Source organism: Cebus imitator, unplaced genomic scaffold (genome assembly GCF_001604975.1).
Source record: "Cebus imitator isolate Cc_AM_T3 unplaced genomic scaffold, Cebus_imitator-1.0 Scaffold94, whole genome shotgun sequence".
Classification (NCBI taxonomy): Eukaryota; Metazoa; Chordata; class Mammalia; order Primates; family Cebidae; genus Cebus; species Cebus imitator.
Window position 1 is genome coordinate 93,684 of NW_016107409.1, and position 24,766 is coordinate 118,449.

Below are 24,766 nucleotides of genomic sequence, written 5' to 3' on the forward strand. Positions count from 1 at the left end.
GGCGTGTATCACCACACCTGGCTAATTTTTAAATTTTTGGTAGAGACAGGAGTCTTCCTTTGTTGCTCAGGCTGGTCTCAAATTCCTGACCTCAAGCAGTCCTCCCGCTTAGGTCTCCCAAAATGCTGGGTTTACAGGTGTGAGCTGCCAAACTCAGGCTGTTTTTATTTATTTCTAATGCCTATAGGTTGAGGCTGTTTTGTTGTATACTTCCATCAATCATTTTCTCGGTGAACTGATGAGATGTTTGAAGCAGGCATGTCTCCAGCTTTCTTGCTTTCTCCCCAGAGTGTCCTGTAGGTGGTGTAAGCTCCATTAATGTTGAATGACTGATTGGCCCACTATCAAATCTCTGGAGCTTGGCCTAACTCAATTGGTTTCAACTGTCTGCATGCTATACCAGGTGGGAGCAGTCTAAATCATCATTTTAACTATAAAGCATGTCAATGTTGGAGGCCCATACAAAAGGGTCCTAGTTGTGGGTCCTGGTGCTAACTCTGTGGTCAGCCAGCTGTAGATCTGTGGGTCAGCAGCCTCTGATGACAGAGGGGGTTGCAGTGCTTTCTAGACTCCTTTCCAGATTGAATATTCTGGGGTTCTAGCCATTGGCTAGGTTTCCTCTAGGCACTACGTTTCCCTGCAGATGGAGCGCTCTCTTATAGGACCTACCTTCCTTCCTTGTTGAGCTCTCTGAAGATAGAGGGAGGGAATAGAAGCAGAATGACCAGCTCTAGCCCTTTGAATGGCTGTGGAGAGGCACCTGGGCCTGATGTAATGTAGGGTTCTCCTTCGGAGATGCCTCTCACCACAGTGCAGTCAGGAAAGAGTTTTGAAAGGATACTGCACTGAAGTCGGTCAGACCAAGATGTGAATTTTAGTTCTGCTGTTTACCAGAGGTGTGCCTTTGTCAAGGGAAGTTCACCTCCCTGGGTCTGTTTTTCTGTCAGATAGTGATGGAAATGATAATATGAGAAGCAGGCTCCTGCACGTAGTTGTTCCTGGCACGTACCAGGTGCTCCTCCTGTGCTCACAGACTCTGAAATGTTAGGTGCAGGGGGCTCTTCACAGTCTTTAGCAAAGCTGCTCCCCTTCCCCATGGCTCTGACAGAAACAGCTGTATGATGGGCCTGCCTGTGAAATGATGGGTATAGCCAGGGTGCACCCTGGCTGGTGGGGTGGCCCATGGCTGCCTGGGTCTTTGTGCACTGCAGGGACAGGGGGTCAGGAGGACTCCTTCACCCTGGAATGCCATCACCCCATGCTTTGGGAGAAAACCCTGCTGATGTTCCAGGTTTAGGGAAACCCCATTCTTTCCCTTGACTACCTGCTGTGAGTTGAACTGTATCTCCTCCAAATGGAAATGTGGAAGTCCTAACCCCCAGTACCACAGAAGGTGACCTCGGTTAGAAATTGGGTCACCACAGGTGTAATGAGTTAAGATGAGGTAACGCTGGAGTAGGGTGGGCCCCTAATTCCATAGGACTGGAGTTTTCATAAGATGGCCATGTGAGGACACAGAGACACAGGGAGAATGCCATGCGGACACCTTGATCTCAGGGTTCTGGCCCCCAGAACTGTGAGACCTGTAGCTCTAAACGACAGAAGCCACCCCGTTTGTGGTGCTTTGCTATGGTGGTCCTGGGAAATGAATATACCACCCTATAGAATTAGCCTCATCTCTTCTCCAGGATTGTCTGAACACACCTCTGTTTTAGCATTCCTCACATCCTACTGCGGTTTGTTAAAATGCGTGTCTCCCTGGTGGACTGCAGTGAACTTGGTGAGCTTGAAGCTGAAACAGTACCTTTCTCATTTTTCTGTCTCCCAAGCATAGGAGCGAATACTGTCAGTCATTTGTAGATGCTTTATGGACTTTAAAATCTGATGGCTTTTGTGCCTTAGAGAGGGGAGAGGCCTCCATACAGGGAGGGAGCAGTGTTCTCTGTGGCCGTGGGGCACCACGGCAGGCCTTCCCCGCTGCCCTCCTTCCATCTAGATACCAGTCCTCTGGCCTGGTCACAGGACCTGAGTTCCCTTGTCTATTCCTCTTCTGTGGTAAGACTAAGTTTAAAAATGGCTTTTAAACTATTTTGATGAAGATCCACTGCAGTAAGAAATATATTTTGGATATTGACCCAGTTTACCTAAACACACAAACAAAACAAAAGCTTTATGAAATAGACTACCCCTGTTCCTTGCCTAGCACTCTAATGTTTTCCGAAGCATTCTATACTATTCTAATTTTTTAAAAACATCAATGTGACACAATAACTTGATTTCCCAAGCGATTGCTGGATCAAAACATACAGTTTTCATACTGTGGGGTGAGGCTTTCTAACAGGTCCTGTTGACATGTGCATGACATCCAAGACCAGGGTACAAAATGGTCTGTTATCCGAGTCCCCTGGAGATACCCGGAGCCTAGAAGACCACCCATGAGGGGCGATGGGAGGAGAAGGTCAGGACATACTAGATGCGAGGTGAGCCTCGGGTGGGCTGGGAGCTCCCCCTGGGATCTCTGCCAGGCCCTGTGGCAATGTACTCCTCCCTCAGAATAGGCCATTATAAAAATGAATGTTAAAAATCAAAACAACACCACAAATCCATATCTGAAGATTTTTGTGTCAGTATTGGGAATAAGCCGCAGCTTGGGACTCATTGTTTGGACACTAAAAGGTAGGAATTTCTAACCCAGGGCATGATGTGTGCAGCAGAAGGTGGCATGTTTGAAGTGTGTCTGTTAAGGAATGTAGTCTCTGAACCAACAGGACAAGCCTCCTCCTGCTCTGGGCACCTTGGGTGTTTCTTGCCAGTGAGGAGGAACAGTGATGTTCTCCTCTATACCCACTTCCTCTGCTCCCATCCCGCAGCCCAGGCACTGTCAGAAACAATCAGCTGTTATTCCTGACTTCTAATCACCCTCCATACCTGACATGTTGGCTATTAACCACAGTCTACAGTGGAGAAAACTAGGGCTCAGGGGTTTTAAGATATTTGTGTAAGGCCATGCACCTGATGGAGAGAAAGCCAGGATTTGATCCCAGTCTCTATCACGACAGAACTACACTCCTGTCGATGTATCTATAGCATCTTTTGACTGGATAACATATTTTGATCTTGAATAACATACAAGATGCAAGAGTGCACCTTAAGATGCAGTGCAGAGGCTGATTTATCCTGCACGCCTGGCCAGGGAGAGTCACTAGGGAGGCACCTGCTCCTACTGCACATGGCTTCGGTGTAGGGTGAAGCTCTCATAAAACGGGAGAGACTGGGCTGCTTTTGTTCAAGAGAAACTTGGCTGAAAGGAAGTGGCCAGAAGGTATGCTTTAAGCTGTTTTCTCCCCACAATCCGTGGATCAAATTTATCTCCATCTTTACTTTCTTCACCTGGCTACCTGTGATTCCAGTTTTACTCTAGATCCCCATAGCATTGAAATACTGAGTTTATATATCATCTGCTTTTGCACTTCTCAGTACACACTAGGAGAAGAGCTGAGGAAACAGTGCAAGCACAGCTACGACGGAAACTTCATGATGGGTGGGCATTATGTCCTCAAATCATTTTTCAACAAAATACTGTCCTAACTCCCAACTCATTCTACGAAGTATCTGAGATGAGTATCTATGGCAGCTGAATTAGCTTCTATGTAGCTGAATTAGCTTCTGTATCATGTCAGAACTCACACTCTTGTCAGTATGTCCACAGCATCTTTTGACTGGAAAACATATTCTGATCCTGTATAACATACAAGAGGCAAGAGCATGCAAAATTGTTAAGTAGCAACAGAAATAGGAAAATTGGGAGAGAAAAAACATCCATAGAAAATCGAGACCATTCAAAAGAATACGCAGATCATAGAAGCTAATTGAGCTGCCATGGATGAGCCTTAGATTTGGCTCTGCTCTTGCTGGAAGCTAAGAGAAAAAGAGCTGGACTTGTTTCAAAATTCTGATGATCTGAAAAGAACCATACCCATTGCTTAGGGGAGTGAGATTTTTCTCCTGACTTTGAATTTCAGAATATCTCATATAGCACCTGACTTAGGGAATCTCATGTGATGTGGTTAATGATGCCCTTAATAATATTTTAGTAACAGTTTATTAATATATTGTTCACTTGTCCATTAACACATATTTATTGAACACATACTATGTGTCAGGGGTTGTTCTAAATGCTGGTGAAGAAGACAAAGTCCCTGTCCTCATGGGGGGAATCAGTCTTGTGAGAGAGCAAGGCCAGAGTTGCTGGCGGTGATTTCTCAGAGCCTCAGCTGTACCAACACAGGGTGTGGTGCTGAACTGCGTCTTAGTGAGAGACTACGGGTTGGCAGCTTAGCTGAGTTCAGTAGCTTCTGCCAATCTCTTCTGAGCCCAGGGAAGAATTCAAATGCCAGAGGTATGGATAGATCACACACCCTTCCAATGGCCTTTGTCAAAATTCTCTGAAGACATGGTTCACCCCAGGAGAGAAACACGTCTGTGGAAAGCAACAAGTTGTGCTGCTGTGTTTTTTGCTATTCCTACTCCACCCTGCATCCTAGCATGTTAGACAGCCGAATGCTCCCCGTGCGGCCTGTCCTAGGGTCACGTATCGGATGTGACTGGCTTCGGCCTCTCTGTGTGTGTGTCCTCACTTTCTTGTTCGTACTCGTTTCTTCAAGCTGCAGCCCTCTGCTGCTGTGACGAGCCCTGAGTTATTTTACTCCCCCTTTTTCTCATCTTTTCATAAACATCGCTTCTCTTAGCTTGGCTTTTTTTTTTTTTTTTTTAATAATAGCTTTAATTCACATACATAAAAGTCACTCTTTCAAAGTGTACAAGTCAGTGGTTTTTAGTCTATTCAGAATTGTTTAATCTTCACCACCATCTAATTTGAGAACATTTTCATTAGAAATTTAAGCTTTCTTTTGATGGGGTATAATAAATGTAACATAACTTTTACCATTTTCACATAGCACTTCATAGTTGCTGAAATGAGTGCATTTTAGTGTCCTCAAATTATGAGTAATGAAGCCTATTACAGTTAACAAATTCTTAAGAAATTAAATGCTTTTCTCAAACTCTTGGACTCAGGTGAGCCTGAGTCCACCCACCCTAGCCTCCCAGAGTGCTGGGATTAGAGGTGTGGGCCACTGTGCTCTGCCTCCTAAATGCTTTTCTTTGAATGATTTTGTATCAATTTTTTAAAAGTGAAAGTGCATACTACTAGATATCTTTTAAAATGTTAATAGCCAGACAATAACCAGGGCCCTTTACACTAGACTCCCATGAGCTTTTCCAAATTATCATGTATATAAATGCATAATAATTCATCTAAAAGACTATTAAGCCCGAATTAACATATTTTTAGACCACTTTATGAAAGTATTTTTAGTAGTACCCTAGAAAATGAATTCCTTAGAAGCTTGTGGATACTCTCAAAGTACCTCATTAAGAAATCAGGAGAATGTTTTGATAAAAGGTTTGACAACTATTTCTTTAAATATGAAACAGTCTTTTAAAGTAAACTACTTTAAAATTACCATTTTAACTATTTTAAAGCATACAATGCAGTGGCGTTAAGTACATTCACAGTGTTGTGCAGTGATCACTACCATCCACAGCTTTTTCATTCCAAACAGAAACTCTGCACCCATCGAATGCTAACTCCTCATTTCCCCCTTTTCCCAGTCCATGGGGGCCTCTATTCTACTTTCTGTCGCTGTGAATTTGCCCGTTTTAGCACCTAAGTGGAATCACGCAGTTCTCCATCTTCTGTGTCTGGCTTATGGCACTTGGCACACCGCCTTCAAGGCTCGTCCATGTTGTTGCCTGTGCCAATTTCCTTTCTGTCTATGACTGATCAGCCTGGGTTTTAATGGGAGGTGAAGAGGAAAAGTTGAAGCCTGTGCTCTGCATCTGACTAGAGTGCTTGCTGGCATTTGGGGTCCTCCCTGAGGGACAGCTCCCCATACTTTTAGGGCCAAAGGAACAGCAACAACCACAGCCACTTTGAGAAATGGGCCATGTAAGTGGCCCAGTCCTGGCTAGATCACAGAGAAAAGCCTTAGGAGGCTGGCGACAGAGCCAAGCTGCTGTTTTGGGGTCGGCAGCAGAACCTATGGAGCCCCGTGGCTACCATGCAGTTCAGATGGTTCACATTGGACATTTTCTCAGGTGGGGTTATTGGTTGATATTGCTTGGCTCTGTGTCTCCACCCAAATTTCATCTCAAATTGTAATCCATCTCATGATAGAGAGGGAGTTCTCATGGGATCAGGTGGATTTAAAAGTGTGGCACTTGCTCTCTCGCTTGGTCTTCTCTTTCCTGATGCCTTGTGAAGAAGGTACTTGCTTCTCCTCCCCTTCTGCCATGATTGTAAGTTTCCTGAGGCTTCCCCAGCCATATTGAACTGTGAATCAATTAAACCTCTTTCCTTTATAAATTACGCAGTCTCAGATATTTTATAGCAGTATGAAAACGAACTAACATACTGGTCACAGAAGAAACCTCATTAATTCTTTCATGTATCTCTGAGTAGCTTGGATTTCTGATCTATCTGCCTAGATGAACTATTTACAAAATATTTACCCTTCCTGGTCCCTCAACTAATGAAATTCACCTGTTATAAAAGTGGTTTTAAAAGAACTGATTGAATTCTAAAGAATACCTGCCAAAAGTGATTGATTTTTAGTGAAAATAGTTTTATTCTGAAAATAGTTAGCTTTCAGAATCAATTTTCTATTAAGGCCACTTGGCCTTGGTTCATAAAATGAGACCATATCAATAGCCTGTAGGCTCTTCCTCCTATGGCAGTAGGGTCTGAGTCCAATTCATCTAAAAAGACTCCAAAATCATCCATATAATAATTACATATGGGATAGGAAGCAGGTTCTGGATCTGTTTTACACCACTGAGATTTATTTTTCAGATCCGTTGAGAATTTCTGCAAACACAGTGATATTAAAATGCAGGTTTTCTGTGAGCATTGGTTACTGGTGGGGGCTGGGGAGCTGTCTCTATCACTCAGCTGGTGTCTGGATTACAGAGTTGAAAGGCAGTAAAAATTCAATATGAACTGCAAAAAAATTTCCTATTATGCTTGGCAGAGCTCTCTGCAAGATGGCAGACAGTATAATAATGATTGATAACCATGCATATGATTCCGGCAGTCCCTCTCAGTCAAGCCACAAGACGTGTAATTATATTCCTAATCTATCCTCCGAGCACAAGCTGTTTGCTCTGCCTAGAAACAATGCCTCCTCCTCTCCTTTTTCTCTCCCTCACACTACCTTGTTCACCTGGCTAACTTCTTGTCCATTGAGACTGCAGAGACAGCACTTCCAGAGAAGCCTTTTCTCACATCCGCAATTTAACACAATGGATTTCCCTCCTCCCTGTGTCTGAGCCTTGTTTTAGCACTCAGCACACTAATTGTCCGTTCTTTTGCTTATCTATGCCACCAACTGTGAGCTCATTGAGCAGAGGCATTATATCTTATTTATCTTTTTAATTCCAACCTCTAGCATGGTTTTAGGCACATAGTAGGTGCTCAGTAAACCAATTACCTGAGATACTCCAACTGTAATTTAAGAAGGAAACTGTTACAAACTTCGATGAAAAATCTGGAAAAGTCATAGGTCTGTGGTTTTGATGAGCAGAGGTTTGCCTTTTCTTTTTTTTAGTGGAGTAGAATATAGTTTGAGTATGCTTGTATGGAAGCATATCCTAATAACTAAAATAGCCACTATGTAACTGATTAGAGCCCACCATCAAAAACACATGATATATATTTTTTCTGATAATAAAGTTATATTTGCATATAGGATGAAATTCATAAAACAGTATAGGGAAGAAAATAAAAATATCTTAGAATCCCACCATCTAGATGGAGATACTCCCTATATAATTTTTAGGTATATTTTCTTTTAGTCATTTTTTCCTGTGTATTTGCTCATATGTGTATTGGGGTCATAAGATAAAATGAAGAATGCCTAGAAAAAATTAGAATTTTTTAGTACAAGGATGTCCCATACAATATTTGGCATGTATTTATATGAAAAATTATTCATTGTTTATCTGAAATTAGACTTCAGCTGCCATGCTTTATTTTCATTTGTTAAACCTGGCAACCCTAATGTCCATATATGTATAAATGCACTAAATTTGGTTCATACCATATATACATCTTTGTATTCTCTTCTTAGTGTTATATATTGTGGGTTCTTTTCCATCTCATTAACTACTTTTTAAAAACAAAAGCTTAAAAGACAAATTTAACAACTCACCTTCTTTAAACAATTGTTAAAAGTTATGAAGAAACACATTTCACTCTATGTCTGTAAGGCATTTTTTTAGTGGAGATTCCTAAAGTGTGATTGATGAGTTGAAGGCCAAAGGTCATTAATTTTTAGGAGTTCTTTTACATATTACTTTCCAGAAACATTTTACCAATTTATGCTTTTCATCAACAGTGGGTTTCCAATAGGCTTTTCTTATTGCACTTTGTCAGCATCAAGTACTGCCATCGATTTAAAAAGTTTTCCAGTTTGATAGATAAATTGCAGTATCTTAAGGTACTTTTTTTATTGCTTGCATAATGAGCTTTGCAAAGGGTCATTGAGGAATGACCTTTTTTATCGTCATAAAAAATGTGTATATCTTATTTAGTGGATTGTTCATTCACGTCTTTATACATTTTCTTCTGGCTATATTAAAGTTTGTTATTTATTTAGAGGGACTCTTCTTATATTTTGTCATGTACAGGGGTTTTTAAGGATATTGGTGCATTGTCTTCCATATGTGTTAAAATACCTTTTCCAAGTTGTTATGCATCTTTTCATTTATGTGACATTTTCTGATGTGCAGGTACTACTTATTTTTGTGTCTTCAATTTTTGTTATTTCTTCCATTGCTTTCATGCTTAGAAAGTCCTTCCATGTATCAAGATCAATTGCATATTTGCCATATTATCCATTTTTAATAGTTCTGGTTTTCTTTCTTTTATTTTATTTTAAACCAATCTCTTTGTCTATCAGCAAATTATTTGGATATGTAGTAGGAACTGAGAATGCAACTTGAATGTTTCCCGAATAGCATAGTTTCCCAACACCATTTACTGAAAACTGGCATGTATATAATGGTGTACATTCCTTCTCTTAGTGGATTGTGACATTTTACTTGCTGTATGTGAAGATTTTACACTATGCTTTAAGTCTATTAATTTAGTTCTGTCAGTTAGGCATTTAACAGTTTGATATATATGAACAACATTTTATTAACTTAGTGTTTTGTTAAAGCCAAATGATCATTTAGATGACATATAAAGCCAGGAGTTACAAGAAGCTGGCAAAATAAGTAATGGCTTTAAGATTATAAAGCTGGGCCAGGTGAGGTGGCTCATCCCTATAATCTCAGCACTTTGGGAAACTGAGGTAGGAGGATTGCATGAGGCCAGGAGTTCGAGGCTGCTGTGAGCGATGGTCACAGCATTGCATTCCAGCCTGAGACAGAGAGATATTCTGCCTCTAAACAAACAAAAAGATTATAAAGCTGGTGAAAAAGTCAGCCTAACACTGTCAGTTGGATCCAGTGAGTCTACAACCTCTATTACCAGAAACAAAATATATGCAGCTGTGTTCCCAAAAACTATTTTAATGTTTAGTTATAATAGATCATATCATGATTTAGTTATACTAGAGTTTCTGACAAACTTCTTACTTTTATCTCTGTGATGATTTTCTCAGCTCAATTGTCTATTTCACTGATTTTCTCTAAAACCCTGGCAAGTTGATTATTAGCTCATCTATTGAAAATTTGTATGTTGCTATGTGTGGATATGTATTTAAGTTTCAGTGACTATACTTTTTTCTTAGTTTTTTTCTTCTAAGTCTAGAGGTCTTGTTTCATAAACTCCCGTTCTTTTTCCATAAAACCCTATTTAATTATGAGTATACCTTTCCTTAGGTGCTGTAACACAAAAGAAATAGATAAGTATCACTTTTGACTTGGTCCTGTATATCCATCCCAAGGAGAGCAAAAGGCAAATAAGATGCATTAGATGGAACTTTTAAGGTTTAAAACCTGAAAACATTATTTGGTAATATTAAATTGCTTGTGGGTAAATTTGACTTGTTTTGCATTTAATTTCACCCAGTTGAATGATCCAAAGGTAAAATGACCTTCTCAATCAGGACCAGTTCCACATTTGACCCTGGAAATTTCGTCACCAATATTGACATTCAGATTCCTGGGTATGATTATCCAAGAAAGTATTATTAGTACTCCATAGAAATCAGAAATATAGAGTTCTTAAAATTGGCCAAATTAAGTCCAAAAGTATAAATTAACAACATATGAATTGGTTGGAAATATAAATATTAGGTAAAATAGCATGTATATAATGGTGTGCATTCCTTCACTCAACAAATAGCTATTACTCCACATCAGGCACTGAAATAGTTGCTTGATGTTCATACATAAACACAATCTATTTGCCCTAATGTAGCCCAGAGCGTAAGCATCATTGTTTGAGCCACACTGGTGTGTTGAGGTGCCTTGGATGAGAAACAGGTGGAATTACAACTAGAATGTTGGGAGCTGTGGACCTCCTACAACCTGTCTCATGTATGCAGCAGTCAGCAGTGTGCATTTATCAATAGGGGTATGTCATATTTATAAGTATTATTTGCCAAAGCCATCTCAAAGAAGAGGTTGAGGATCATTGGTCCAGTGTGAATTAATACAATGTGCTATGCGGACCTAGCCAATGAGATAGAAAATGAGCATAGAAAAGATGTGCCTGGGTCTGCCTGTGGCGATTGGTGAAAGCTTCAGAGAGGAGATGACACGCGAGCTGACCCTCTGAGGAGATGAGGGGAATTGCCAAGTAGAAGAGGTGAAAGGGGGCTGGATGCTTAGCCGTGGTCTCCTTGGCATTGGCTGGGTTTAGATGTCCCCCCGCTTCTCTGTTCTGACAGAATGTTGCTGTTTACAACTGGAAGTTTATTTTGTAGAATTTGCATCTCTGGTAGAAAAATACTGACAAAGCCCAGAAGAAAATGAACAGACTGGGGAAGGCGGCAGCCCAGGTACCCAGAGGGAGGTGAAGCCAAGCAGGTTGGCAAGCTGAGATGAAATGCAAAATAAATAAATAAATAAATAGAAACTGCCCTCCAGGAATCAGAAATTAAAATGAGAAATACAAAGGAGTTTTGTTTGGAAAGTGCAAGGGATTCCATCTGAGAAAAGTAATCTGAGGCCCAGGCCTGGGGTGGGGAGATGGAGCAGGGAAGACTTGGAAAATGATAACCCTAAGGCCATGGAGGGTTAAATGTGAAAGGCAAACTGGAGTGGAGCTGGCAATGCGATACAGATGCTCTTAGAGAAAGCTTCTTCTCCTGGGGCTGCTTCAGGGCTAATGGCAAAGGGACATGGACCCTGTGAAACTCAGCCAGGAAGGCTGCAACCGGAAACAGCCTGCATTACATTTGGCTTTTCCAAAGACCAAAAGGTCTGGGCTAGGAAAAAAAAAATCAAGCTTGGGAGGGAAGCAATCCACTTTTGCTTAGAGTTGTGAGTTCATGGAGGGAGGACTATTTTGGGTTTCACCCAGGGGTGTTGACGATTGAAGTCTCATTTTGCACAACCACCTCTTTGTAGATTTTCCTGTGACAATAGCCTGAACCCTGAAGGAATCACTGAGGGAAAGTCATAGTGTAGGTTAGAAAGCCCCATGGAAATTGTGAAAAGGCAGAAAAAGCTGAGATCAGCATGAGTTCAATCCAGGAATAGAAAAGGCTCAGCCCTGACCTGTAGTTTAGACTTGGTACTTAGAAAATCATCATACAATCCATTTGGTGACCTTTAAAAGTGTAATTCATGAAAGGACAGTAGAAACTCTGTTAACCAAATCCTGCTTATCTAACTTGCCAGATTACTTGATGCTCACCATTCTCTCTTTAAGATACCTAGAGCAAGCTGGGTATTTATGAATAGAAGCCTATCTCAAACTATAGTATTACAGACAAAGTACAAAATGACGTATGACGAGACTTTTCATTGCTGCACTAATAGCAAAAGATTGCAAACTACCCAAAAATCTATCAATAGGGGATTGTTGTTTGTTCCTATGCATGTCTGTACAATGGAGAACAATGCAGCTATTAAAAGGGATGAGGAGGATCTCTATTTACTGCTATAGAGTGATCCTCAGGATACACTGAGTGTAAAAAGCAATGCTTACAAATGTGCATGGTGTGCTCCTTTTTTTTTTTTTAAAGCAGGTCAATACAAATATGCCTGCTTATATTTTCAAATAAATGATAGAAAGATAAACAAAATACTAAAGAAAAGATAGAGGAGAAGGAACTGACATGAAAGCAAGCCCTCTCTTTAATGTTATAGTTTTGGTTTTGGAGCCATGCATATTATTTACATAGTTTTAAAATATTAAAGAAAAAAGCAATCCCTAAAACATGAAACACAACAGAAGCATAGGACTCTAACAAATTACCAAGTCAAAAGCATAATCACACAGAAAAGTGTTATTTCAAGAAACTTTAAAACAGAATTTTGGTTAGAGAGTCCAAGAACAAAACACATACAAACACATACACACAGAAATGCACACACACATCTTAAACTGCATTCAATGGGCTTACTATTGGTAATGTTGGTGTTGCTATTTTGAAATGATTATATATAGTAGGGTAAAATAAATAAAAATCTTTTTAATGTCACATGGAACCAAGATTTTCAGTTTAATAGAGATACAAATATAAATTAAAGAAGTTAAATATGAAACCTCTACCATTCAGTTTGAATTAGAGAGACTGTCAGTTTCTGCTCAGGATGTAGAGAGCAGGAAAGAATATCACTCTCATCCTTACAAGGCCATGGAGTAGGCTGCATCCCCAGGGACACAGTGCCCACCTGAGACCAGGGCCTCATCAGAAAACAGTGAATGTTCTCCTGCCTCTCACCACCATTCTAAAAAGCATCAGATAGAAACTGACAGTGGAATACTGCTAACAGAGGGGCACAAGTGTAGAGGGAGAACCTCTCTTAAGGAAAGCACAAAGTAAAGACCTAAAGCTGAGGATGCAGCAGACGCTGAGGATGCAGCAGACGCTGAGAACAAACTCTCTGGAAAATTAGGCTCTACTTTAAACACAAGATATTTCTAGAGAGATTTAAAGTCTGTGATGCACTTGGAGTAACCATAGCAACCACAGACCCAGTCCCAGCTAAAATCTTATCTAGATTGACTCAGAGCCAAACTAAAGGACTTGCCAAAGGAAAGACCATTTGCAGGCATAAAAACTTCAGTGTCTACTGACCTACATAAAATGCCTGGACTTCAACAAAAAATTATGAATTATATGAAAAAGCAAGAAAAGAATAATGCAGTGCCTAGCAGCAAAGCAACTGACACAACCAGACTCAGCTATGACACAAACATTGGAACCATCAGACAGGAACATTTTTAAAAACTATAATATGCTAAAAGCCTTAATGGAAAAGGTGGAAAACACATAAGATCAGATGGATAATTCCAGCAGAAAGATGGAAACCATGGGAAAGAACCAAATGAAAAGACTAGAAATGAGCAGCACAGACCAGAGATGAAGAATGCATTTGCTGGGCTTGTCAGTAGACTTGAAGATGGGTCCAAAGAGATGACCAAAACTAACACAAAAAGAAGATATAGTTAAAAAAGCAAAACAAAACAAACCAAAAAAACAGAGCATTCAAGAACTGTGGGACGATGTCAAGGAGTCTAACATAAGTGTGGTTGGAATCCCAGAGAAAAAGAAAGGGAAAGAAAGAAGGGAGTATAAGAAATATTTGAGGGAATAATGGCTGGGAATTTCCCCCAAATAAATCACGTACACTAAACCACAGATATAAGAAGTTAAGAAAACACCAAGCAGGATCAATAACACAACAACAGCAACAAAATGATAAAGCCGCCATATATCATAATAAAATTGCTGAAATGCCAAAGAGAAAAAAGACACATGACACAGCATAACTAAGATAAAAATTATAGCAAATTTCTCATCAGAGATGATGCAATCCAGGAAACAATGGAGCTGCATTAGTCTGTTCTCTCTGCTGATAAAGACATACCCAAGACTGGGTAATTTATAAAAGAAAGTGGTTTAATGGACTCACAGTTCCACATGGCTGGGGAGGCCTCACAATCATGGTGGAAGGCAAAGGAGAAACAAAGGCACATCTTACATGGAGGCAAGTAAGACAGCTTGTGCAGAGGAACTCCCCTCTATAAGACCATCAGATCTCAAGAGACTCACTATCATGAGAACAGCACGGGAAAGACCTGTCCCCATGATTCAATTACCTTCCACCAGCTCCCTCTCATGACACATGGGAATTATGGGAGCTACAATTCAAGATAAGATTTGGGTGGGGACACAGTCAAACTATATCAAAAATGATATCTTTAAAGTACTGAAAGAAAGAAAAAAATACTTGTCAACAGAGTTCTGAAAGCAAAAGAAATATTTCTTAGACAAGCAAAAACTATGAGAATTCATTCTTAAGCAGACCTGTAGTACAATAAATATTAAGGATACATTTTGAAGTGTACATGTGGTACCAGATAGAAACTTAGATCCACACAAAGAGGTGAAGACGACTGGAAAAAGGTAAAAATACAGTTTGTGGGTTTAAAACATTTAAAAATTCTCTAAATTATAACTAATTGTCTAAAGCAAAAAGGGTAGCAATATATTGGGTGTTTACAGCATAATTAAAAGTGAAATGTATTGTAGCAGTAATGAAAAGTGTGGGAAGATGAACCATGAACACAGTGTTTTAATTTGAATTGCAAATATCAGTATGAACTCAAAATTTTTTTTATTTCTAAAAAAATTACTGTTTTCTAGTTTATTACACCGAAAAGGCCTTGAAGTAATGACAACCCTGTAGCAATAAAATCCCTAACCTGTATATTGTGCTGTCTAAATACCACTTCCAACTAAAAATTAAGTGTTTTTGGAGAAGTAACAGAACCCAGGTCTGGAGTAGAAAATGTACAAGATGAATATTGGGCATTTGCTATGTCTAAAAGTTCAGAGGCTTTCAAGGATACCAGGATTATGTCAAAGAGACTCAGGATCCACCTTGAAAGAGTTCTTGATGTCAAAATACAGGACAGTGGGAGTATCAAAAAGGATAATTACAACTGATGAAATGACATCAAATATGTTAAAAATACATAAATTTAAAATATTACCCCCCCCAAACAAACAAGCAAATGAACCTTATTGGTTATCTTGAGAACTTTCTAGGGTATCAATTTATTATATGAGAGAAAAAGAGCAAGTATTCTGCCATTCCTAAACAGACTGTGTGGTTAATGAGGGAAAGTTCTTCATACCAAAAGCACAGTTAATAAATGCAGGAAGGTTGAAGAACTGGAACAGCAACATTTTGCAACTAGTAGTAAAATAATGAATCTAGGCATAACTGCTAAAAGCATTCAGTAAAAGGTAGATGGCAAATTTTCTAGTTGATGGATCAAGTCAACATCACATAAACCCCCAATCAAAGTCAACATTGCATAAAACAGGAAAACATGCATTGTGTGCCTCCTAATATGTGATACACAGCACTACTAACCTTATTATTTAAAAAATTAAATCTGAATTGATTTAAACTTTTAAATCTGAACTTTGCAATTCAGTAGCCACCAGTCACATATGGCTATTTAAATTTAAATTTAAGAATTAAAAGTTCAGTTCCTCAATCATGGTAGCCATTTTTCAAGTACTCAATAGCCACACGTGGTTAGTGGCTACCATAGTGGACAGTGCAGATGTGGAACATTCCCAGCAAGCACTACAGAAAGTCCCACTGGACAGCCCTGCTCCAGATCTAAGGACCAGTATAGGGGATTTGGGGAATAGAGAAACATGTGAACCAACTCCCAGAAGAAGGAGTCAGTCAAATCTAGAATGTGAGAAAGTCTATAGAACAAATGACACAGATTCTTCAATTAAATGACCTGCATAAAACATTAAAGAGACTGGAACAGGTAGCAATTAAAGGTGGACCTTGTTTGGATCCTAACTTGAACAAACCAACTTGTACAAGACATTTTTGAGTCGGTCAAGAAAAATGGAACATAAATTGGGTACTTGCTGATACTAAGAAATTACCGGTTTTGTTGAGTATAATAATATTGTGGGTAATGTTGCTGAAAACTCTTATCTGTTAAAGATTCATTTTGAAGTATTTATGAATAAAATTATCTCTTTGAGGATTAGCTTTCAGAAAAAAAAAGTGAGAGATTGATAGATGAACAAGAATGGCAGAAAGGTGAACGGTGGTTGTTGATGATGAGTGTATGGGATTCATGGCTCTCTTTTCTATAGTCTTTCTATTGAAAAATTTTTATAATAAAACATTTTTAAAACTAGGATATGCCTATGTACTTCTCAGCTTCATAAGTTGAATGATGTGCTTATTAAAAATAAGTTACATTTGTTCCCAAACTGGTATGTTTAATTTGGACTTATTATAATTTATAATAATGTATTTTAATTAAATGATAAAATATCATTAAAATAATCAACTGCATTAAGCTAAACACTGATGGGAGTTGACTTCTGGAGACTTGGAGACGTCCCCTCCATGTGGAGGAGGGTTTTGAGGTGCAAAACCACTATGGACCTTGCATTATTATTAAATAATACTTAAACTTCCTCAGGGGTCAGGCTGGGTTGGGTGGCTTTCTCCATTCTTTGTTTCTCTCTTCTCCACTTCACCAAAAGTCTCTAAAATGATATGTGTCATACTAGACTAAGGTTAGGTACTGAGACCCATGGGAACCTAGAGGATGGAAACTTAGCCCAGGAAAACAGTAAGCTTCCTGGAGAAGGAGCAGTCTCAGCCAACTTCAGTGGATGAATCAGAGTCAGCCAGTGAGAACATCCAAGACAGAGGAAGCAGCAAAAGAAAACGCAGGGAGAATAAACAAGTATGGACCTACCTCCGGGCTGAGGCCTCTGTCACCTGCCTGCAGGAAGGATGCCTGGCAGCTGGGCCTGCTGCACTCAGACTAAGCCTCCTGGTTTTTTAGTCTTATCCCATGCCCAGCCCTTGGTGTGCCTGGAGTCACCCAGTCTAGAGCATCTTCACTTCCTGAAGGTTGAATTGTACCTCTTCTCAGCTGCTACCCCACCCATGATGTTCTGGGACCTGGTCCTTGTGCTCCATCACATTGGTCACCTCTCCACCTGCTTTCTGACTGGCAGAAGCTTTTGGAAATCTCTCCTTCACGGGTGGCCTTTCTCTTGTTCTCTTTGTTCTTGAGATTTCTACTTTTCCTCTCCTCAGTTTCATTTTAAAAGATAAAGGCCATCCATGGAAAAGAGATTTCCAAAAGCTTCTGCCAGTCAGGAAGCAGGTGGAGAGGTGACCAATGTGACAGAGCAGAAGGACCAGGAGACACTGCTATAAAGATACTACCCAAGACTAGGTAATTTGTAAATAAAAGAGGTTTAATTGACTCACAGTTACACGTGACTTGGTAGACCTCAGGAAACCCAATTGTGGAAGGCAAAGGGAAAGTAGGCACCTTCTTGACAAGGCAGCCGTAGAGAGAGTGCAAGCAAAGGGGAGGTGCCACACTGTTAAACCATCAGATCTCATGGGAGCTTACTATCACAAAAGCAGCAAGGAGGAAACCACCATGCTCCAGTCACCTCCCACCGGGTCTCACCCTTAACATGTAGGGATTACAATTCAAGATGAGATTTGGGTGGGAACACAGAGACAAATCATATCAAGGGTGTATATTGTGGTCCTTCAACATCTTCCTCTAAGAAAGCTCTTAGAGCTTTCCTTTTATATTTTGCAAGTATAAAACGAAAAAACTTCTCTATTTAAAAATGTTTCTTAGTAGTACAAAATGCATACATTTCATAAACATCTTGTACATGCAGAGAAGCTGTTGTTTTCTTTCCCGACACACCAGTCTATAATTAAATCATATTCACTGTTTTTGAAAATGCTTACATAAAATAAAATACATCTACATTGGATCAAATGTGCCTATGTTAACACATCTGTCCCTTTTATCTCTCCCCAAGCTCTCTTATTTCCTAAATTCCTCAGAGAGCTTTTTGTTGGTACACATATTGATTTGGTCAATTCTGGAGGCCATGAATTCTCCACTGAAACCCACCATGGATCTTGAACTTCCATGATGTCAGTCACTCATGACTGGACTATTGTGAAGATGAACTGAGATCATGAAAGGAACAGTCAGGAAAAGCCTGGAACCTGGTTAGCTACTGAATAGATTTTTGAAACTCTATTTTATTATTCTTTGTACTTTTCAAACAGTTGTACTAATTTTAATTTGTTCTATGATTTGACTGTAAATTTGGTCCCTTTAGAAACTGACATCTTTATTTTTTTTTAAAATTATTTTTAATTTTTGTGGATACATAGTAGGTATATATTTATGGGGTATGTATATATGGGGTACATGAGATGTTTTGAGACGGGCATGCAATGTGAAATAATCACTTAATGGAAAACGGGGTATCCATCCCCTCAAGCCTTTATCCTTTGTGTTTCAAAAAATCCAATTATACTCTCTTATTTTAAAATGTACAATTGGGTTATTATAGAAACTGACAACTCTTAGAGCATTTTCAACATATTGAGAGATCTATCATGTCTTTCCCACTGTAATCATCTCATCACCTACCTAAGCAACTGTACAGCCTCCTAATTGGGTGTTTATCAGCAAGGAAGAAGGCTTAAAAAAAGACTAATTATTTTGTCTAATGTCTGACAGCAAATCTGTGACCAAGAAAGAAGTAGATCTTGTTGTCCTTTCAGTCTCCCTTCCTGAGGTAATTAGAAATCCATTGACCTACAGCAATTATGGGCCTGGCGTATCTATCTTCCTTCCACAGGGCACTTACTCATAGCTACCTTTGAAACCTCACAAATCCCTAACTCCATGCGCATTTTGTTTTAGCAACATTTAATCCTTTTCTGAGTCTCTGGCTTACTGGCTCAGGCAACTCCCTCTTCTCCCCTTCACCTCTAGCAGAGAGCAACACCAAAGAAGTACTCGCAGTTCAGCGCCGATGTGGCTGAGGCCATTGCTTTCTTTGACTCCATCATTGCAGAGCTGGACACAGAGAGACGGCCCCGGACTGCCGAGGCCAGCCCGCCAAATGAAGATGTGGACTTTGATGGTGAGTGCCAGAGGCAGTGGGAAGATGGTGGCTGAAGGCGAGTAGGGCCGTGATGCTGTGAGGATGGGCTGGGGGCTCCGGGGTGGACTTACAGGATAGGCCATCAGGAATCCCATCTCCCTGATCAAAGGGAAGCCCTGCACCTCCAAGCTGGAGCCTGGCCCTGAGCCCGTCCTCCGTGGGGATCTCTTGCTTCATTTGTCTCTGCTGCCACTGCTCCAGCCTGCCCCTCTAACATTCTGGGGCCATAGTTGGACAAAAATGTTTTCTCTGTGTTCCACTTACCATGGCTGAGACAGGTGGGACTTTCCTAAGACTCCAAGAAGGACAGCAATAGGGAAATGATGAAGGAAGGAAGATTGATGAGGGGTGTCATTTAAAGGGAACAGTTTCAGTTTTTTGAGATGAAAAAGTTCCAGAGATCACTTGCACAACAACATGAATATATTGAACACTACTGAACGGCACACTTAAAAAATGGTGATGATGCCTGGGCAGGGTGGCCCACACCTGTAACCCCAGCACTTTGGGAGGCTGAGGTGGGTGGATCACCTGAGGTCCGGAGTTCGAAACCAGCTTGGCCAACATGGCGAAACCCTGTCTCTACTAAAAATACAAAAATTAGCCGGGTGCGGTGGTGGGCCCCTGTAATCCCAGCTACTCGGGAGACTGAGGTGGAGAATCACTTGAACCTGGGAGATGGAGGTTGTGGTGAGCCAAGATTGTGCCATTGCACTCCAGCTGGGGCAATAGAGCAAGACTCTGTCTCAGAAAAAAAATGGTGATGATGGTAAATTTTATGATCTGTATACTTCACCACAACTTAAAAAAAAAAGAAAGGGAATCATAGACAAACTGTATTTGAGAACCCAGCTTCTGACTCTGCCTAGACTAGGTAGTAGGGTGGTGTGTAGGGCAGGAGAGGCCCACAGTGGTTGCCCAGACCCAGCCTGGACAGCTGCAGCTGGAGTGGGGTGAGGCCTGAGGCCACGATTCCCTCCTCACCAAGGTGTGTCCTGGGGTGCGCCTCTTGCTGGAGAGCAAAGAATCCAAACACATTCATCAGTTGAGCCACCTTTATATTCCATCATGTGACTGTCAAACCACTTGTTAAATCTTTAACTTGCCCCCCATGGTGTAAATTAATGATGGTCTTATTCAGTGGGCTAACTGGCCCTTTATACCAAGGTCACAGCTTTTGGTACCAATATTAAATAATTCATGAGCATTTTCTCTAATGCTTGAAAGAAGATTGTGATTTATTGTTGTTCTGGCCTTGATAGATGTGTATCTGTGATATTTGGGGTCTCAACTCAGGTTCTCTGCAGTTTCACAGAAAGTTAACCCTGCTCCCAAGCTTATTCTTACCCTCCTCCTCTCCCACCAGCCCCTCCAGTCCCTGACAGAGAGCAGCCCTGCTCCGGGGAGTGAGGGAGGCCTAGGAAATTCAGAATATTGGTGAAAGGATGACAGAACTCAGTAAGGATGCAAGGGTCATTTTCAGAGTTATAATTTTTAATAAAAATGACCAAATTCATTTTTATCAAATTCATGAAATGGCCACTTTCCTCTGATAACAATACTATATGTTCATTGTAAATCAAATTAAACAGACAACATACAGAAGCATAAAGAAGAAAGTAAAAAATATGACCTGCAAAACTACCACCCAGAGATAATCATCATGGTTAACATTTGGGGATATGTCCTTCTGACTGTGGTGTTAACACACACACACACACACACATATACACATACACACACACTCATACATACACACAGACTCATTTTAATATTTTCAAAATAAAACTAGGATCTCATTTTATTTAACAATTTACAATACATCTTGGGCTACTTTCCAAGTCAATAAGTATAGATCTGTGTCCTATTTTTTTTTTTTTTTTTTTTTTAGTCAGAGTCTCACTCTTGTCCAGGCTGGAGTGCAGTGGTGCAGTCTTGGCTCACTGCTACCTCAGCCTCCCGAGTAGCTGTGACTACAGGCACCTGCTACCATGCCTGCCTAATTTTTGTATTTTTATAGAGATGCGGTTTCTCCATGTTGGCCAGCTGGCCTCAACTCCTGACCTCAGGTGATCTGCCCGCCTCAGCCTCCCAAAGTGCTGGGATTACAGGCATGAGCCACCACGCCTGGCCCATGTCCTCATTTTTAGTGGACATATATATGTTCCATTGCATTCCTCCTGCACCGCAACTGCAGAGCCAAATCTTCTTTGCTTGGCTATCAGGCCTTTCTAAGAATTCGTTATTAGAAACATGGTTGTCTGTACCCACTTCTGGTGAATTTTCAGTCCAGTCCACCCTCTCCTTTGCCTTATGCTCCTCCCAATGGCAGGTCCTTCCTTCCCGGGTCACATGCTTTTCTCTTCCAGTGGCCACCAGCTCCCGGGAGCACAGCTTGCATTCTAACTGGATCCTGCGGGCGCCACGCAGACACTCCGAGGACATCCCTGCCCACGCTGTGCACATGGTAGACGGCCAGTTTCGAAGGAGTACTGAGCGCAGGACCATGGGCACTCAGGGGAGACTCGAGAGGCACCCCATTTATTTGCCCAAGGCTGTGGAAGGGGCCTTCAACACCTGGAAATTTAAGCCCAAAGCCTGCAAAAAAGAGTAAGTGCTTGGGCTAAATTGCATGACCAAGATGCTCGCATGGCCTCCAGATGCTTGGGGTGATCCTTAAGGCACCTCGAGCTCCATCTTTCATGCCAGCTTATTCTTACATATACATATGTTGTCGGGAGGTCTTAGTTTCGACACCTGTTTCGGTAGTCTGCACTCTGGCCTGGTTCACTGCTTTTTCCTGCTCCTAACCTGCTTCTTCCTGGGTCTGCCTCCCTTTCTCTCTGGCCACTTAGCCCATGCACTGTGCCATCTGCCTTCAAGGATTCCCCCCAGTGCCATTGACACATCTTGTGCTACGGACTTTTAATGAGTTTGAGGTTGAATAGAGCATAGGGCCGAGTGGAAGCCAACATCAAGTGAATGAGATGCCCCTGTCCCAAAGGCACTGGGCAGGCTCCGAGGTGAAGAACTTGCTGGCCAGGTGCCTCTTGGCCCATCTTACCACCATCTCCTCTGGCCTCTTTCCTTTTAGATCTTCCTTCCCCACGCCTGGTTCCCATCACTAACCATCGAATTCCTGTCCTCTACTCAGAGCAGTAAGTTATTTCTTGGTTTGGGCAACCCAGGCCATGCTGCAGGGCCTTGCCTGTTGCAACAGAAGGGCCTGCCAAGCCTCATCAGCTGTCTTGTTTTGCTTCTCCAAAAGCCACTAGACCCTATTGGATTTAGGGGTTTTCTAGATAGCATTTTCCTTCCACAGTAACACACCATGCACTGGACATATTAAAATCACAACCCAGCCCTCACCACCCATCCTCCCCCTTCAAGGCCAGGCCAAGGTCCAGCTGAGGTCCACCCACTGCCCCCAGGGCAACACCATTTGGTCCTTCTCAAGGCCCAGGGCTAGGGCAGTTATCTGAGGGTCTCCATGAGAATGGTGGTCATCGAGCATCCCTTCCCTCTGTGTGGCCAGCCAAGCCAAACTAAACCTTCTGCCTCATTCCTTCCTTCTAGCCTGGGGAGCTCCAGACAGATCCTTTTCAACTTCTCAGGAGAAGACACGGAGTGGGATGCAGAGCTCTTTGCGTTGGAGCCCCCGGTGTTTCCTGGGGAGGACTGTTATGAGACAGAGAACCCCAAAGGGCAGTGGCTGCTTCGAGAAAGGCTGTGGGAGCGGACAGTGCCCTGACTCCGTGATTCCTTCCCGTGTCTTAGCCGGGTCGCGGAGAAGCCGTCTCCTTTCAGCGCAGCACGAGGTGTTTGGTAGAGTTGAAAATGCAACTTGTAACACGGTCAAACCCCTCAGCACACCGCCTGCTGGTGCCGCACTAGTGCCAAACAGACCTGTGGCTTCCCAGGGGGCAGGTCTCAGGACACTCTCAGAGCCTGAGTTTCTCTGCGTGGGCTGGTGAGCAGGGACTTACAGCCTGCCTGGTCTTCAGGAGCTAAAGGAATGGAAGGTCTTGAGTGGAGTGTCTGGCTCACTCCCCTGACCTCACCCAGCCCCACCTGGCCTGGTCCTCATTCTCCAGGTGTCCGTCCAGGTGGCTGCTAGCGATGTGCTCAGTACCAGAAACAAACTCACCTGTAGATTTCTGGGCCAAAGCTTCAAAGAGGCAGCTCCTCTTTCTATGAGGCTCAGAGACACACTGGATCTGCACTGAGGCTGCCTTCTTGTGTGCAGAATGCAGGTGAGAAGCAGCTCCCTTTGCTCTCTTTCCAGAGTTCTCCAGAAACTCCTGCTGCATTAGGCTAAGATGAGGCTAATGACCTGGCAATGGGGTGAGGGAAGGGGTATGCTGGGGCCTGCCTTGGGACCACACTATTTCCTCTGGCCCAAAAGCTCAGCTCCCCTTCCCACAAGCAATTGGCTACAGAATAAGGGAGATGGGGTGATTCTTTTTTTTTTTCTTCTAATTCTTACCCAGAAAAATCTTTTTAAGTATCCATGGAGCCAGTTATGACAGGCCACACCTTTCTCTTTCCCCAGTTAAGAGAACAATCAGAATCATTACATTCTTCTGGCATAGAAAGGATTTTTGTATTTCAGGAACCATCTGAATCAGAATTACATTTAATACATTCTTTGTATTTCTAAATACTTTTTGCATTTTTGCATATAGCTGTGCCTATTCAAGCTTGAGAACCACTGGTGTGGAGAATACACTGAACTTTATCCATTCTTACTGCTTTTTTTGGTATTTTCTTATAAACCAGTCTGTGGGTGTATAAGGGCCTTTGGGCAGAAGGGAGGGAGAGAGACTAAAAAAAAAACTCAATCATTTATTTGAATTAAGCCAAGGACATTCTAGGCTAAGTTTACTCGGAGAACTGAACACAGCCTTCCTTTCCGCCATGACTGTGGGACGATATTCTTATTGTTCCATTTTTTAGGAAGAACCTTTTATTTATGTGAACCTGATTATATGAATCTAAGGCTATGTAACTCTTAGAAAAGACAGCTACTAATTATGTTGCATTCTTAGAAATTTTATCTCAACATGTTTTCAGAGTGAAACCATACTGGAAATGTTTTAATACTTCTCTTTATTATTGTTTAGGTGCCAACCTCACTGTTCGGAAGGTTTCTTTCATTTGTTGCTTGTACTAACCCAACTATAGCCAGAAGCTTGACTGGAAAATAAACATTTAGGAGTTTTGTTTTATAAACTGCATTAAAGCCCTGCCACTTACCACCATGGATCTTTCTTTTCTCCAAATGTGGCCTTGTTTGATGCCTCATCTATAAAAGTTCGCTGTTGGGGATAAACTCAGGATAAAGGTGTCTTTACTCTGCTCTTATCTAACTACAGTTTATCATAGATCCACCCTGAAATTACATGGTGAAGATACTGTGTACAGTTTGTTTTTACAGATAAGAAAAAATAAACACGACTGAGAGGATGTTTCTGTCCTGATATTTTTAAAGCATTCATTGCTTATGGGACCTGAAG

The 24,766-nt window shown here is 41.4% G+C and overlaps 1 protein-coding gene across 1 annotated transcript in view; it reads left to right on the forward strand.

Moving 5' to 3' along the window:
* The window catches only part of CUNH13orf42 (chromosome unknown C13orf42 homolog), a 25,907-nt gene extending 1,832 nt beyond the window's left edge, over positions 1–24,075 (forward strand). Inside the window, exons 2-4 of the mRNA XM_017535868.2 lie at positions 19,082–19,229; positions 21,620–21,860; positions 22,827–24,075. Of these exons, the coding sequence (XP_017391357.2) occupies positions 19,082–19,229; positions 21,620–21,860; positions 22,827–23,001 (564 nt within the window). The 3' untranslated portion in view covers positions 23,002–24,075. The remainder of the gene's footprint in view (positions 1–19,081; positions 19,230–21,619; positions 21,861–22,826) is intronic.
* The last annotated feature ends 691 nt before the right edge of the window (positions 24,076–24,766 follow it).